The 16,269-nt window shown below is 53.6% G+C and overlaps 1 protein-coding gene across 1 annotated transcript in view; it reads right to left on the bottom strand.

Annotated features, from left to right (window-relative positions):
* Positions 1-13,963, bottom strand: part of IPO7 (importin 7) — a 31,165-nt gene extending 17,202 nt beyond the window's left edge. Inside the window, exons 1-3 of the mRNA XM_077286640.1 lie at positions 13,659-13,963; positions 5,293-5,374; positions 4,936-5,089 (exon numbers count right to left, since the gene is read on the bottom strand). Coding sequence (XP_077142755.1) covers positions 4,936-5,089; positions 5,293-5,374; positions 13,659-13,742 — 320 coding nt within the window. The 5' untranslated portion in view covers positions 13,743-13,963. The remainder of the gene's footprint in view (positions 1-4,935; positions 5,090-5,292; positions 5,375-13,658) is intronic.
* Positions 13,964-16,269: the final 2,306 nt, after the last annotated feature.

The raw sequence follows: 16,269 nt of genomic DNA, 5'->3' as shown, positions 1-16,269 counted from the left end.
TGGCGTCCGTTGTGACAACCAGCCAGTGCACCGGAAGGAAAGACTTCCCCCGAGTCAGGGAGGACCTCTTGGTCCACCACCTGAGGGACTGTCTGATTGGGCGAGAGAGAAGGAGACGGCGGTCGAGCGAGGCGGGATTCCTGTCCCATACTGCCAGAATGGCGTGTTGTAAGGGACGGAGGTGAAAAACCGCAAAGGGCACTGCCTCCATTGCCGCCACCATCCTGCCGAGTACCCTCATGGAGAAGCGTAGGGAGTGAGAGCGAGGTTGAGTAAGCTTCCGGACTTCTCTCTGAAGAGTGGATACCTTTTCCGGAGGCAAAAGTACTAGACCCTGAGAGGAGTCTAAGATCATTCCCAGGTAGGATATGGTTTGGGCCGGGACTGGGGAAGATTTTTTGAAATTGATTTTCCAGCCCAGGCGCAAAAAGGTATTTATAGTGACGTCTACCGCTTCTGAACAGGACCGGAAAGAGGGGCCTTTTATGAGGATGTCGTCCAAGTAGGGCAACACCACTATGCCTCGAGCATGTAGAATGGCCACGGCAGCTGCCATGACCTTGGTGAACACCCGAGGAGCAGTGGCCAGCCCGAAAGGTAGGGCGACAAACTGAAAATGGTGCCCCTGGACCGCGAAGCGGAGGAAGCGCTGATGAGACGGTAGGATGGGAATGTGCAGGTAAGCGTCTTGAACATCTAGAGATGCAAGGAACTCGCCCTCTTCCAGAGAGGCAATTACCGAGCGGAGGGACTCCATACGGAATTGACGTACTCGGACGTACTTGTTGAGGAGCTTGAGGTCCAATATTGGACGTACTAAGCCGTCCTTCTTTGGTACAATGAAAAGATTGGAATAGAAACCTTGGTACCTCTCGTTCTGAGGTACCGGGATGATGACCCCGTCTTCCCATAGCGATCTTATGGCCTGAAAATACTGACGGACCCTTGCTCTGGGAGGAGGGGACTGGAAGAAACGAGATGGGGGAAGAGAGACAAACTATCTTGTAACCGAAGGATACCAGTTCGCGGACCCATCGGTCGGGAACTACCGAGAGCCACGCGTCCCGAAAGAAGAGTAGGCGGCCGCCAACTCTGTCGGTGTCCTTTGGCGTCTGCCAAGAGTCATTGAGGTGGAGACCTGTTAGGTCTGGGCCCCCTGGACCCCTGTTGTCTGGGTCTGCCTCTCCAAGAGGGAGAAGGTTTGTAAGATGGCTGGGAGGTTCTGTCCTTGCGCTGACCTCTCCCGGCGCCGGGTGGCGCGGAGGGAGGATTGGACCAATTGGAGCCGAAACGGAAATATCGGCCTCGGCCCTGTTGGTTGCGAAAGGGGCGAAAGGTCCGTTGCTGGGGAAGGAATTTGCTCTTTCCCCCTGTGGAGTCTGCGATTATTTTATCTAGTTTGTCCCCAAAAAGGCGTTCGCCCTGGTATGGAAGGGACGTGAGAGATTTTTTGGATCCTGAGTCCGCTTTCCAGTCCCTGAGCCAAAGGGATCTGCGGATCGTGACAGCATTGGCCGCTGCCTGTGAGGCATAGTTGGCCGCGTCTAAGGATGCGGAAACTACAAAGTCCCCCGCTCTGGCAATCTGAGTGGCCAGGTGTGAAACCTCGGGGGGTAAGTCGGCGTGTAGTGCTGTAGAGGCTAAAGACTCGGCCCAATGGGTCATGGCTTTTGCAACCCATGTGGCGGCAAAAGAAGGGAAGAGAGAAGCCGAGGAAGCTTCAAAAGCCGAGCGAGCCATCTGATCAATTTGTCTATCAGTGGGATGCTTGATGGACGCGCCCTCGGAGGAGGATAGAACCGCCTTGGTGGCTAGCCGCGACACTGGCGGGTCCACGGAGGGTGACTGAGACCACTCCTTAGCAAGGTCCTGAGCAAACGGATACTTCAATTGCATAGCCTTCTGACCTGAGAAGCGTTTATCCGGACGGACTCTGTGGAGATCGACAATGTCCTTGAATTGAGGATGCGTAGGAAAAAATCTATGAGCCTTTGTGGTTCGCCCGAATGACACGGGATGAACCGCCTTGGACGGGGTTTCCTCCTCTAACTGTAGCGTCTGACTTACAGAGTCTATGAGAGAATCTAGGGTCTCTTGGTCGTGACGATACTCTGGGGAACAGGACACGCTGGATGCGTCGTCCAGAAAGGATTCCCTGCTATGAGCTGGGGATGAGTGACGAGAGACTTCGCTCTCTGAGCCGGAGGGCTGATCACGGACCGGAGATATTACCCTGGACTTCTTTCTAGATGAGAGAGGGCTTCTGGAAACGGTACGACCTCTAGGCCGAGAGGGGTTCTTAGGCCGCGTTACATCATCCGTGGAAGCGCCCTGGGTAAGGGACGGGTCACGGAGGGACTGTATCGTCCTTTCCAAGGATGCCACAGATCGAGCAAGGGAGGACGCCCATGCGGGGGTACTAGGCTCACTACATTCCGGGTCAGAGGCCGGAGTATCCTGTGCCGCAGACATTTCGCAGGCGGAGCACAGCGGGGTAGTGTGACCTCGGGGCAGAGATACCTTGCAGGAGGTGCACACAGCAAAAATAACAGAGTGGGTCTTTCCAGTCCGTTTTTGCTTAGACTGTGACATCTTTGCCATGAAGTGAGCGTACTGGCAGGGGAAGAGACAATCCTACTGAGTGCGTCTCACCAAGTTCTGCGGTGCTTGGCAGGGAGATCCTGAAGTCCTGTGCGCTGTGGTGCTGCAGAGCCGCCAGCGCACTTCCTGGTCCAAGATGGCCGCCGAGATGTGAGAAGGGCGCTTCTCGGGAACGAGAAGCGCCCAGAGAGAGAGAGAGAGGGGGGGGGGGGGCGTGTCGTGGGCGGGCGGTGGATTCCCTGCTATGCGCGTCGGAACGCTGCCATTGCCACCGCCATCCTGCTGTATGAGGGAGGGAGTCTGATTGTCCGTGTTGGAGTCCGGCCCAGGGCCGGTAAACTGTGCCACCGCCCTAACAGAGCGCCGGATTGCCCGCCATGCCTCCATTATAAAGCTGCCCCGCGGCTGCAGCGCCGCATTAGAAAGAGGATAAGGGATCCCTGAACGGGCGGTCCCCTGTCAGCTGGTCGGCCCCCGCACTTACCTTGTGCGATGGGGCCGATGCTCCATCCACCTTCACCTTAGTAGGGAGAGGGTGGAGAGCTTCTGCCGCCGTGCAACATCCGCTATGTTCAGTGGTGATGCAGTGGGCGGCTGCACGGACGCCATGGCATTCTGTCCGGCTGTGCCCTGGCTCCAGGAAACTTAGGTGGATGATTAGTCCCCGTGGTCGCCTGACAGGGAGGGAGGGAGATCGGAACGCTAAGGAACCGTCGCCACACTGGAAAGTGAGCCAGGGCTGGCATCCATCGTCGCGGGAAAGGATACAGGAGGAACGCTCCATGTACTTGCCCGTTGTTGGTGCGGGAGAGATCAGAGCTGAAAATTTGCCTGTCGCTCCCTTCCGTTAAAAACAAAAATTGGTGGGGTCCTGAGGACCCAAGTGCCTCCTGAGACACTAAGTAAGAACTGGCTCTGGATTGTCCAGCCTGTGGGTGTATACTGCAGGGGAGGAGTTAATCTTTTGTGTGTGTTTAACTTAGTGTCCTCCTGGTGGCAGCAGCATAACACCCATTCGTCCTGTGTCCCCCAATGATACGTAGGAGAAATATATATATCTCTCTGACGGAAAAACCCTCCCGGGGCTTAGGAAATGAAGACACAAACCACATGTTAGTCATAAACGTAAGAACTATTACTTCACTACCAAAATATAAAAAGAAAACGTGTGTAAATTATACATACATATTATATATATATATATATATATATATATATATATATATATATATATATATATATATATATATATATATATATATATATATATATATATATATATATATATACACACACACATATATATGTGTGTGTATATGTATATATATACATATATATATATATATATACATATATATATATATATATATATATATATATATATATATATATATATATATATATATATATATATATATATATATATATATATATATATATATATATATATATATATATATATAATTTACACACGTTTTCTTTTTATATTTTGGTAGTGAAGTAATAGTTCTTACGTTTATGACTAACATGTGGTTTGTGTCTTCATTTCCTAAGCCCCGGGAGGGTTTTTCCATCAGACCTGAGCGGGGGACGCATCTCTTTGGGGTACAAAGAACGGTTTGATTTTTTCCCCTTTTATTGGGATTTTAAAATCACCAGAAAACATTTTATTCTGGATGAGATGGTTTTCTCCTCTGTCATTTACCAGTCGGGATAATTATTCACTGCGTTTTCTTAAATCAGACTTCGGGCGCAGCGATGCTGAACAGCCGTATTATTGATTTCCGTACTGGGAATAGGACGGAGGGTTCATATTCTTTTGCATTTTTACATACTGCCCAATCTACTAGTAGACAGATGAGCTCTTGGCAGCTCGGCCCCGCCCACTGCCAGTGATTGACAGGTCTCTCTCTATACAGACATGCAGGGAGAGGCCAGACGAGTGCACGCTTCGCTGTATACAGTTACTGTGACCACGAGCGACGCATTCTGCACCTCTGATTAACCTCCTGCTTCAATGATGACTTTTCTAGACCTCTGCTTGCTAGGAACATTACAGGTTTACAGTCAGTGACCGAGCTGCTGGCTGGCTCTAGTCCAGCTCACACAGCGATGTGTTTGGTACAATGTATCAGCTGCACAGTAATCAGATGGCTATCTAAGTAGTCTGCGGTGTGAGAAGACAACGACAGGTCACAATCAGCTTGTGTATAGTAAGCCAAGGTTTCACTGACAGCAAGCAGAGGAATGGCGACGAGTAGAATCACAAACTCGCAATCATGAGGCTCCTTTTCCTGAAGACAGGACTGGCACTTTAAGAGACGCGGACCTCACCTGATCAGCTCTGGGGACTGGATGATGGCCTCCACGATGTTCTCTCGGATGCAGTGACGGTCCTCCTCGGGGATGGTGTGCGTGGGCACTTCACCGGGGGTCACCTCACGGTCCGGCCAATACTGAGTGATCATATTCTTCAGGTAGATGACACCTGCGAGGAGGAAGACAACAACAAATGTAGAATAACCCATGCACTGGATGACACTTGTGCCACACACAGGACTTCAGATTATCTGATAATCCAGAATATCTGATAATCAGACCCCAGTAATTTCATTGCGTCTATGCTCAGGCATTCTAGGGTTACGCGCGGGATCCTCAGTCGGGCTGGTACGCGGCCCGGCACGCTCTTACCCGCTTGTCGTACTGGTAGATCCAGTTGCTCAGACATGGTGATCTGCAGCAGAGTTGACACGAAGTTCACGGACTTGTGCGACTGGAGGGGAAACAAAACAGTCAGTAACAGTAGAAAGCTGGCCGACACACTGTAACAAAGCCTCAGCTGTGAGCCAGACACAAGAAGGTTCCCATTCACTGACAGCAAACACAGTGAGAAAAGAGACACATTGAAACAAAGAACATTAGAAATCTGTATTTACAGGAGACACCGGCAAACTAAGCATCAAAAATAAGGAACTTTGGGTTCCACTTGCAACATTTCCTGCTGGGGTGCGAAGAATCAGAGGGAAGGGGGTGTATGTCCTATCTAAAGGGGCAACAGTCAGGATCTCATTGACTTTGTATTAGCCTGGATTGTGTTTAGACTGAGTATAAATCTAGCAAATGATCTGCTGCATGTGCGCGCCGGACGAGGGGCCCAGAGCTGCACAGATTAAAATAATTGCTAGATCTGAAAATTCTATTAAAAAAAAAACATGTATTAAGTAAGTGACATTGCTCAATGACTGGAGTGATATCACCAATAGTCTGGGAGAAGCAGAGTTTCACTGTCATTCCCATGTGCAGATGTCATGATGGGGGAAGGAAAAGGACAGAGTGCCAGGCCAGAGAAGAGAGCGCGGACGGGCAGACCCATGTCAGGACACAGAGGAGAGCGCTGGCGGGCGGACCCGTGCCAGGCTAGAGAGGAGAGCGTGTGGGGTGGATGATGACCTGTGCCAGGCCAGAGAGGAGGGCGGGCGGACCTGTGCCAGGCCAGAGAGGAGGGCGCGGGCAGGTGGACCCGTGCCAGGCCAGAGAGGAGGGCGCGGGCAGGTGGACCCGTGCCAGGCCAGAGAGGAGGGCGGGCGGACCTGTGCCAGGCCAGAGAGGAGGGCGGGCGGACCTGTGCCAGGCCAGAGAGGAGGGCGCTGGCGGGCGGACCCGTGCCAGGCCAGAGAGGAGAGCATGTGGGGTGGATGATGACCTGTGCCAGGCCAGAGAGGAGGGCGGGCGGACCTGTGCCAGGCCAGAGAGGAGGGCGCGGGCAGGTGGACCCGTGCCAGGCCAGAGAGGAGGGCGCGGGCAGGTGGACCCGTGCCAGGCCAGAGAGGAGGGCGCGGGCGGGCGGACCCGTGCCAGGCCAGAGAGGAGGGCGCGGGCGGGCGACCCATGTCAGGCCAGAGAGGAGGGCGCGGGCGGGCAGATCCGTGCCTGGCCAGAGAGAAAAGCGTGCGGTAGATGTGTCAGGCTGGTTAACACAAGGAGAGTGGGGCTGTGCCAGGCTGAGGACCGGAAGAGCGGGGACACGTGCCAGGACTGCACAGACAAGGAGAACAGGGTCAAATCTCAGGACCACCTGAGAAGTGCCGGCTCACTGCTCATCTGTTCCGGCTCTGCCTCCTCAGCAGCAGATTAATCCATCCACGGCCACGCTTCACTGCTACAATGTAAGGGTATGTGTCCGCGTTCAGGATTGCATCAGGATTTGGTCAGGATTTTACATCAGTATTTGTAAGCCAAAACCAGGAGTGGAACAATTAGAGGAAAAGTATAACAGAAACATATGCACCACTTCTGCATTTATCACCCACTCCTGGTTTTGGCTTACAAATACTGATGTAAAATCCTGACCAAATCCTGATGCAATCCTGAACGTGGACACATACCCTAACCCAAGATCAAACATGGAGGACGAGGAGGAGGACAACAAGCTAAGGCTAGGTTCACATTGCGTTAGGGCAATCCGTTTAGCGCTAGCGCTTGCGGATTGCGCTAACGCAATGTTTTTGTAGGGGCCGCGTTTAGGGGTCGCGCTAATGTCCCCGCTCTCGCAGATCCCCGATCTGCGAGAGCGGGGAACGGACCTCGGGCGCACCGCGGACGCTGCAAGCAGCGTCCGAGGCGCGCTACAAAAGAACGGCACATCGCTAGCGCGAGCCGAAAAAGGCACGCGCTAGTGATGCGCTACAGGCAAAATTTACATTGCTGTCAATGGGTGCGCTAACGGACCCGTTGCACGGCGTTAATTGCGACATTTTCGCCGTGCAACGCTGTCCGTTAGCGATCACCCACTAACGCAATGTGAACCTAGCCTAATCCAGCTATCCACAGACCCCGAGAGACCCCCAAATCTGCTGAGCTTTGTGGAGTTACACTACCTCTACTCTTGGTTCGCAGTTAAGAGTAAGAAGGGGGTTAATGTCTTCAAATCAAATGAATTGACATCAATGCAAATGTAATCAATGAACCAGGAGGCTCAGGATGAGCAGGACCAAAAAAATATATATATAAGAATAGCACCCTGATGTACTGCCGCAGGCCCCCACCACTGTCTACAGTCTCCTTGTTATTCACTGCAACAACACATAAATGGCGTGAAATGTGTGTTGTGTGACTGGATGATCTGGGGGGAGAACGAGGGTCTTCTGTGCAGCGTCACGTTCTCCAGGACAGCGCCCGACATTCTGACAACGGGATCGTTCCTCCACATCCAGGGTCTGCGACCGGTCTGGTGACTATGAGCCAACGTGTCACCACTTTCCAATAAGTCGCTTATGTTCATAAACAATAAGGCTTTTTTCACACTAGCGTCGGGCTCGGTCCGTCGCAGTATGTCGGGCCGAGGTTCCCGAAGCTAGCGTGGTCTCCGCCGCACAACGGGGGCAGCGGATGCATTTTTCCAGCGCATCCGCTGCCCCATTGTGAGGTGCGGGGAAGTGCGGGGAGGTGGGGGCGGAGTTCCGGCCACGCATGCGCGGTCGGAAAAAGCGGACCGTCGGGAGCAAAAAACGTTACATGTAACGTTTTTTGGTCCCGACGGTCTGCCACAGCACGGTGCAACCGTTGCACGACGGTTGCGACGTGTGGCAATGCGTCGCTAATGTTAGTCAATGCTGAAAAAACGCATCCTGCAAGCACTTTTGCAGGATGCGTTTTTTCGGCAAAACGATGCATTTGCGACGTATTGCAGTTAACGCTAGTGTGAAAGTAGCCTAATACAGATGTTGTGGATCCACTGGAATTATAAAACAACCAAGATTAAAGGTAACAATATTTGATTACAAAATAACTAATAAAAATGAGGGGAAAAAGGAAAAAAAAAAAGAGAAGTGTAAAAAGTGCAGGATGAAGCGGAGTGTGAACATTCACATAAAATGGATATAGGGGTGGGTGGCATAACGGTCCCGCAGGTAATACTCTCTTTACTTTGACTCATGAGCATTTTTACACGTCCTTTATGGATACAGTCACTCCTTATTGGTGCCCTACTTAATTAGTACTTATCTAAGTACATCTATATATCTGCATGTTTGCCTTACTTGGGTGCATATGAATAAGGTCTTCTGTGATGCTCACTTATTGATGTACTGTGGTTTGCCTGTTGGTTACCGTGTTGCCACCTTCATGGTGTGTTCCCTGTCATCTGTCCTGTGGTTTTCTGTTTTGTTATGTATTGTTCTTGATATAATAAAGTTTGTTACCTCCTTTTACAATTGGTTCTTACGGTGCTTTCTTTTCCTCTTTGGTTTACCATAAAATGGATATAAGTAGCTAAAACAATAACGACGTTCATCCCCCGCATCATCCAGCACTTTCTCCACTTGTTTTTTTCCTCCTTCCTCGTTTTTGTTCTTTGTAACCAAATCTTAATCACCTTTAATCCTGGATGTGCAGCAGAGTTTTAGTTTCTCACTTGTACGATCTCTGTTTGCTTTCATAGGAGCTTCTGAGCGGAGGGATGTGGCTATCATGGTTCCCCTCTAAGACTTCAGCAGTTACATTCTGGGAGACTTAAGAAGGGCCCCAGAGGGAGGAGCCGGAGCCACATGGATGATGGGAGGAGTAGTGTCAGCTGCTGTGTGATGTCTGACTCATCTGCACCACATGCAGGAAATGACTGAAGCGGACATGTAGAAGCTGCGGCTCCGGGGGCACATGGTGGACGGGCAGGCACCACACAGGAGCGGCCCCCAATACGGACACCTCGGGGCCGGGGGTGTGAGCAGCCGAACACACGGGAAAGACCCCAGCAACAGGGAATGCAAATATCAGAGAGGGGTCTAAGTCACCACTATGAAGGGGTGCCCAAAATATCCTGAAAAGGCAAAGTGGTCCTCCAGGCCTTAAAGGGATATTCCAAACAAATCTAAGCAATCCTAGAGCCAAGCAATATTACTGATCACTGGGGGCCCTGCAGATCCCTAACATAATGGAGCGGAGGAGCCACGGTCTATGGCAGAGGTGTCAAACTGGATTCCTCGAGGGCCGCCAACAGGTCATGTTTTCAGGATTTCCTTGTATTGCACAGGTGATAATTTAATCACCTGCACAGAATGATTCCAGCACTTTGTGGAATGCTAAGGAAATCCTGAAAACATGACCTGTTGGCGGCCCTCGAGGAATGCAGTTTGACACCTCTGGTCTATGGGACCTGTGGAAGCAGCACTGGACGGGGGTCTGTGGCAGTGACGAACAACTGCGCTCCATTCAGAACAGGCACTGCAGGGTCACAGGGGTCCTGGCGTTCACTACATAACAAGCCCCAATGGATAAAGGACGACTACAGACTCTGGGACAGCTCATTAAGGGGGACCCCCTGTTCTGATGAGAGGACTAGTCCTGAATTTGGGGGCTCCGTTCACTTTCTTGGGGTCGCCCGGAGGTTTGTCAGGACAGCCCTCCCCCGCTTCTAAGATATCCGAGGTCCAGTAATGCCAGATTCATAAAGTAGAGACCACCGAAATAACCAGACTCCTCTGTGCGACGGCCGATGTGGCGGACGTGTGACCGCGGCCTCACTGGGGAATTACTTCACAGCTTCCATCATCACACACACAACGCAGCCGCCGCCAAGGCGCACACACAACGCAGCCGCCGCCAAGGCGCACACACAACGCAGCCGCCGCCAAGGCGCACACACAACGCAGCCGCCGCCAAGGCGCACACACAACGCAGCCGCCGCCAAGGCACACACACAACGCAGCCGCCGCCAAGGCACACACACAACGCAGCCGCCGCCAAGGCACACACACAACGCAGCCGCCGCCAAGGCACACACACAAGGCAGCCGCCGCCAAGGCACACACACAAGGCAGCCGCCGCCAAGGCACACACACAAGGCAGCCGCCGCCAAGGCACACACACAAGGCAGCCGCCGCCAAGGCGCACACAGAAAGCAGCCGCTGCCAAGGCGCACACAGACGCACAAACGCAACGCAGATGCCGTCAAGGCGCGCACACAAAACGCAGATGCTGTCAGGGCGCATGCACACACACACGACGAAGTCGCCATCAAGCCACTTACAACACACAGAGTGCAGCTGACAATTCAGGACGAGCTGCGCCACAAAAACTCCAGGAACTGCGGATAAGTGGAAACAGCAGAGTAAGGCTATGTGCTCACGTTGCAGAAATGCTGCAGAAATGTCTGCAACTCCCTGCTGCGGGTAAAGCGCATATGGAATTTGCAAGCGTTTTTAGCTTGCAGAATGCTTGCATTTCCGAGTGATTTGAAGCATCGCTTGGATAAGTGATTGACAGGTTGGTCATAGTGCATAGTGCTAGACAAGTGTCACCAACTTTTTACTATTGATGCTGCCTATGCAGCATCAATAGTAAAAGATAGAATGTTAAAAATAATAAAAAATCATATTCTCACCTTCCGACGGCCCCCGATCTCAGCGGCGCTCCCGCTACGTTCCGTTCCCAGGATGCTTTGCGCGAAGGGCCTTTGTGATATCACGGTCACGTTACTGCGCCATCATCCCAGGGGATTCGCGCAATGCATCCTGGGAACAGAAGCTGCCGAGTGCACCGCTGAGAGCCGGGAGGACTCCGGGGGCCATCAGAAGGTAAGTATATCAATATTTTTTATTTTAATTCTTTTTTATTTTTACATGAATATGCGTAAAGTGAGCATTTCAATGGAATCCTATGGAGGCGGAATCACATCGATAAAGCAGAAATAATGAACATGCTGTGGACTTTACCACTATGCGATTCTGCAGAGGGAAAATCTGCAGCATTGGGCACAGCAGCTGCGGAATGCCATAGGATTGCATGGAAATGCGGTTTTTAAGCGTTTCCACTGCAGCAAATCCCCAACGTGGGCACACAGCCTAATACTGCTCCTCATCAGCCGGGACCCCCGAGCGCTGCAGATCCGCAGGGCCAAATCCCCAACGTGGGCACACAGCCTAATACTGCTCCTCATCCGCAGGGCCAAATCCCCAACGTGGGCACACAGCCTAATACTGCTCCTCATCCGCAGGGCCAAATCCCCAACGTGGGCACACAGCCTAATACTGCTCCTCATCAGCCGGGACCCCCGAGCGCTGCAGATCCGCAGGGTCAAATCCCCAACGTGGGCACACAGCCTAATACTGCTCCCCATCAGTCGGGACCCCCGAGCGCTGCAGATCCGCAGGGCCAAATCCCCAACGTGGGCACACAGCCTAATACTGCTCCTCATCAGCCGGGACCCCCGAGCGCTGCAGATCCGCAGGGCCAAATCCCCAAGGTGGGCACACAGCCTAATACTGCTCCTTACCAGCTGGGACCCCCGAGCGCTGAAGATCCACAGGGTCAAATCCCCAACGTGGGCACACCGCCTAATACTGCTCATCAGCCGGGACCCCCCGAGCGCTGCAGATCCGCAGGGTCAAATCCCCAACGTGGGCGCACAGCCTAATACTGCTCCTCATCAGCCGGGACCCCCGAGCGCTGCAGAGAGCAAAACGTGACCAGAGGATCCGCAGCCGCCACAACAGCGCGAGGAATCATGTGACTACAGCAGTGACCGTATGACGACGGCACCGCACATCTCTGCTTGCTGTAAGGCTACGTTCACATTTGCGTTGTGCGGCGCAGCGTCGGCGACGCAAAGCACAATGCTTACAAAACGCAGGATTTTGTGACGCATGCGTCCAGTTTTGGCCTGATTTTCGGCGCAAAAAAAATGCAACATGCAGTGTTCTGTGCGCCCTGACGCTTGCGCCAAAAATGACGCATGCGTCACAAAACGCAAGACAACGCATGTCCATGCGCCCCCATGTTAAATATAGGGGAGCATGACGCATGTGTCGCCGAACCTGCGCCCGACGCAACGCAAATGTGAACGTAGCCTAAGAGAATAATAACATCCAGAGGCTGAAACCTCGGCATGGAGCGATGCCACAGCTGCAGGCTTGTTACAATGTATCAGTCCGGCCCACGTGGCACACAGAGGACTGTCCGGACTGATCCACTGTAACAAGCACTCAGCTGTGACTAGTTTCCCACCTCTAGAAATGCACCGGAGTGGCGGCAGATTACGGAACTAGAAGTCGCACATTGTTCTGTTAGGCTACGTTCACATTTGCGTTGTGCGACGCAGCGTCGGCGACGCAACGCACAACGCAAAAAAAACGCAGCAAAACGCACGCTAAAACGCTGCATTTTGCGACGCATGCGTCCTTTTTGGCCGAAAGTTGGACGCAAAAAAAATGCAACTTGCTGCGTCCTGTGCGCCCTGACGTGTGCGCCGCAAAAAACGCATGTGTCAAAAAACGCATCACAACGCATGTCCATGCGCCCCCATGTTAAATATAGGGGCGCATGACGCATGCGGCGCCCGACGCTGCGTCGCACAACGCTAATGTGAACTTAGGCTACGTTCACATTTGCGGTCAGCGCCGCAGCGTCGGGCGCCGCAGCGGCGCCGCATGCGTCATGCGCCCCTATATTTAACATGGGGGCGCATGGACATGCGTTGTGCTGCGTTTTGCGCCGCATGGCCGCAAGCGTTGGACGCAAGAAACGCATCAAGTTGCATTTTTTTTGCGTCCAACTTTCGGCCAAAAACGACGCATGCGGCGCAAAACGCAGCGTTTTAGCGTGCGTTTTGCTTCGTTTTTTTTGCGTTGCGTCGCCGACGCTGCGTCGCACAACGCAAATGTGAACATAGCCTTAGCCTTATTGGCCGAACTCTCGCCGCTTCTCCCCGGGAGCCTCAGTCCACGGACACCGGAGAGGAGGAACAGGAGACACCGGGGAGAGGAACGTTAAATACCGATGAGGTGGGTTGTGATAGAAGATAAAGAGGAGAAGGGGGGGCAGCGGCGGGGAGGCCCGGGGGGCAGCGGCGGGGAGGCCCGGGGGGCAGCGGCGGGGAGGCCCGGGGGGCAGCGGCGGGGAGGCCCGGGGGGCAGCGGCGGGGAGGCCCGGGGGGGCAGCGGCGGGGAGGCCCGGACTCTCCGTCTAGTAGCTCCGCATCTGCCTTATTTTCATTATTACATATTGGTTCTCGGCCGTGTTCTGGCGCTGCCGGGGCCGAGGATGTCGGGGCCCCCGGCTCTCACCTCGTTGAGCTGCCGTTCGGCCGCCTCCCTCAGGGCAGGGTCCATGGTGCCCCGCAGGGCCTCGATGAGAACGCCGGGGTCCATGGTGCCGGAGACGCGCCGTTTCCTGCCTGTGTCCGGGCTACAGACGAGCTGCGCACATGGAGCCGCCACACAGCCCAGCGCCCGGCGCGAAAGGAAGGAGAGCGCCAAGGCCCCGGATGGATCCGCCTCCTCCGAGCGTTGCAGGCTGTCACTTCCGGCCCTCGCTGCACTGCCTCATGGGAACTGTAGTCACCGGCAGCTTCAGTTCAGCTGCAGCCTACAAGCCAGACAGGAGGGTGATGGGGCTAGCAGGAGGAAATCTCCACAGAACACGGGACCCTAGGCACAGCCCTGCTCATCCTGAGCCCCCTGCTTCATGGGCATGGGAGGAACGAATAGGAGATGATCACAAAGATTCTGCACTACACAAGTTTTATTTTTCACATTTTTGCTCTCTAGTCGCTGTTTCTATGGTTACTGACAATCAAACATTCCACAACTTGTTACACTTTATTTACAAATCCATGAAGTTCTCAATATTCTCCGCACTCCTGCCCCTTATTCTCCACACTCCTGCCCCTTATTCTCCGCACTCCTGCCCCTTATTCTCCACACTCCTGCCCCTTATTCTCCACACTCCTGCCCCTTATTCTCCGCACTCCTGCCCCTTATTCTCCGCACTCCCGCCCCTTATTCTCCACTCTCCTGCCCCTTATTCCCCCCACTCCTGCCCCTTATTCTCCGCACTCCTGCCCCTTATTCTCCAGACTCCTGCCACTTATTCTCCGCACTTCTGCCCCTTATTCTCCGCACTCCTGCCCCTTATTCTCCGCACTCCTGCCCCTTATTCCCCACACTCCTGCCCCTTATTCTCCAGACTCCTGCCCCTTATTCCCCACACTCCTGCCCCTTATTCTCCGCACTCCTGCCCCTTATTCTCCGCATTCCTGCCCCTTATTCTCCACACTCCTGCCCCTTATTCCCCCCACTCCTGCCCCTTATTCTCCGCACTTCTGCCCCTTATTCTCCGCACTCCTGCCCCTTATTCTCCACTCTCCTGCCCCTTATTCCCCCCACTCCTGCCCCTTATTCTCCGCACTTCTGCCCCTTATTCTCCGCACTCCTGCCCCTTATTCTCCGCACTCCTGCCCCTTATTCTCCGCACTCCTGCCCCTTATTCTCCAGACTCCTGCCCCTTATTCTCCACACTCCTGCCCCTTATTCTCCGCACTCCTGCCCCTTATTCTCCGCACTCCTGCCCCGTATTCCCCGCACTACTGCCCCTTATTCTCATCACTCCTGCCCCTTATTCTCCAGACTCCTCCCCCTTATAATCCGCACTCCTGCCCCTTATTCTCCAGACTCCTCCCCCTTATAATCCGCACTCCTGCCCCTTATTACCCCCACTCCTGCCCCTTATTCTCCACACTCCTGCCCCTTATTCTCCAGACTCCTGCCCCCTATTCTCCACACTCCTGCCCCTTATTCCCCCCACTCCTGCCCCTTATTCTCTGCACTCCTGCCCCTTATTCTCCACACTACTGCCCCTTATTCTCATCACTCCTGCCCCTTATTCTCCAGACTCCTCCCCCTTATTCTCCACACTCCTGCCCCTTATTCCCCCCACTCCTGCCCCTTATTCTCCAGACTCCTGCCCCTTATTCTCCAGACTCCTGCCCCTTATTCTCCAGACTCCTGCCCCTTATTCTCCACACTCCTGCCCCTTATTCCCCCCACTCCTGCCCCTTATTCTCCGCACTCCTGCCCCTTATTCTCCACACTCCTGCCCCTTATTCCACACTCCTGCCCCTTATTCTCCACACTCCTCCCCCTTATTCTCCACACTCCTCCCCCTTATTCCCCCCACTCCTGCCCCTTATTCTCATCACTCCTGCCCATTATTCTCATCACTCCTGCCCCTTATTCTCCACACTCCTGCCCCTTATTCTCCACACTCCTGCCCCTTATTCTCCACACTCCTGCCCCTTATTCTCCACACTACTGCCCCTTATTCTCCACACTCCTGCCCCTTATTCTCATCACTCCTGACCCTTATTCCCCCCACTCCTGCCCCTTATTCTCATCACTCCTGCCCTTTATTCTCATCACTCCTGCCCCTTATTCTCATCACTCCTGCCCCTTATTCTCCACACTCCAGCCCCTTATTCTCCGCACTCCCTCCCCTTATTCTCCAGACTCCTGCCCCTTATTCCCCCCACTCCTGCCCCTTATTCTCCACACTCCCTCCCCTTATTCTCCGCACTCCTGCCCCTTATTCCCCCCACTCCTGCCCCTTATTCCCCCCACTCCTGCTCCTTATTCTCCACAGTCCTGCCCCTTATTCTCCACACTCCTGCCCCTTATTCCCCACACTCCTGCCCCTTATTCTCCACACTCCTGCCCCTTATTCCCCACACTCCTGCCCCTTATTCTCCGCACTCCCTCCCCTTATTCTCCAGACTCCTGCCCCTTATTCCCCCCACTCCTGCCCCTTATTCTCCACACTCCCTCCCCTTATTCTCCGCACTCCTGCCCCTTATTCCCCCCACTCCTGCCCCTTATTCTCCAGACTCCTGCCCCTTATTCT

The sequence above is a fragment of the Ranitomeya variabilis genome, chromosome 2 (assembly GCF_051348905.1).
Source record: "Ranitomeya variabilis isolate aRanVar5 chromosome 2, aRanVar5.hap1, whole genome shotgun sequence".
NCBI lineage: Eukaryota > Metazoa > Chordata > Amphibia > Anura > Dendrobatidae > Ranitomeya > Ranitomeya variabilis.
Note: the sequence above shows the minus strand (reverse complement) of the source record. Positions and strands in the feature narration are given on the sequence as shown.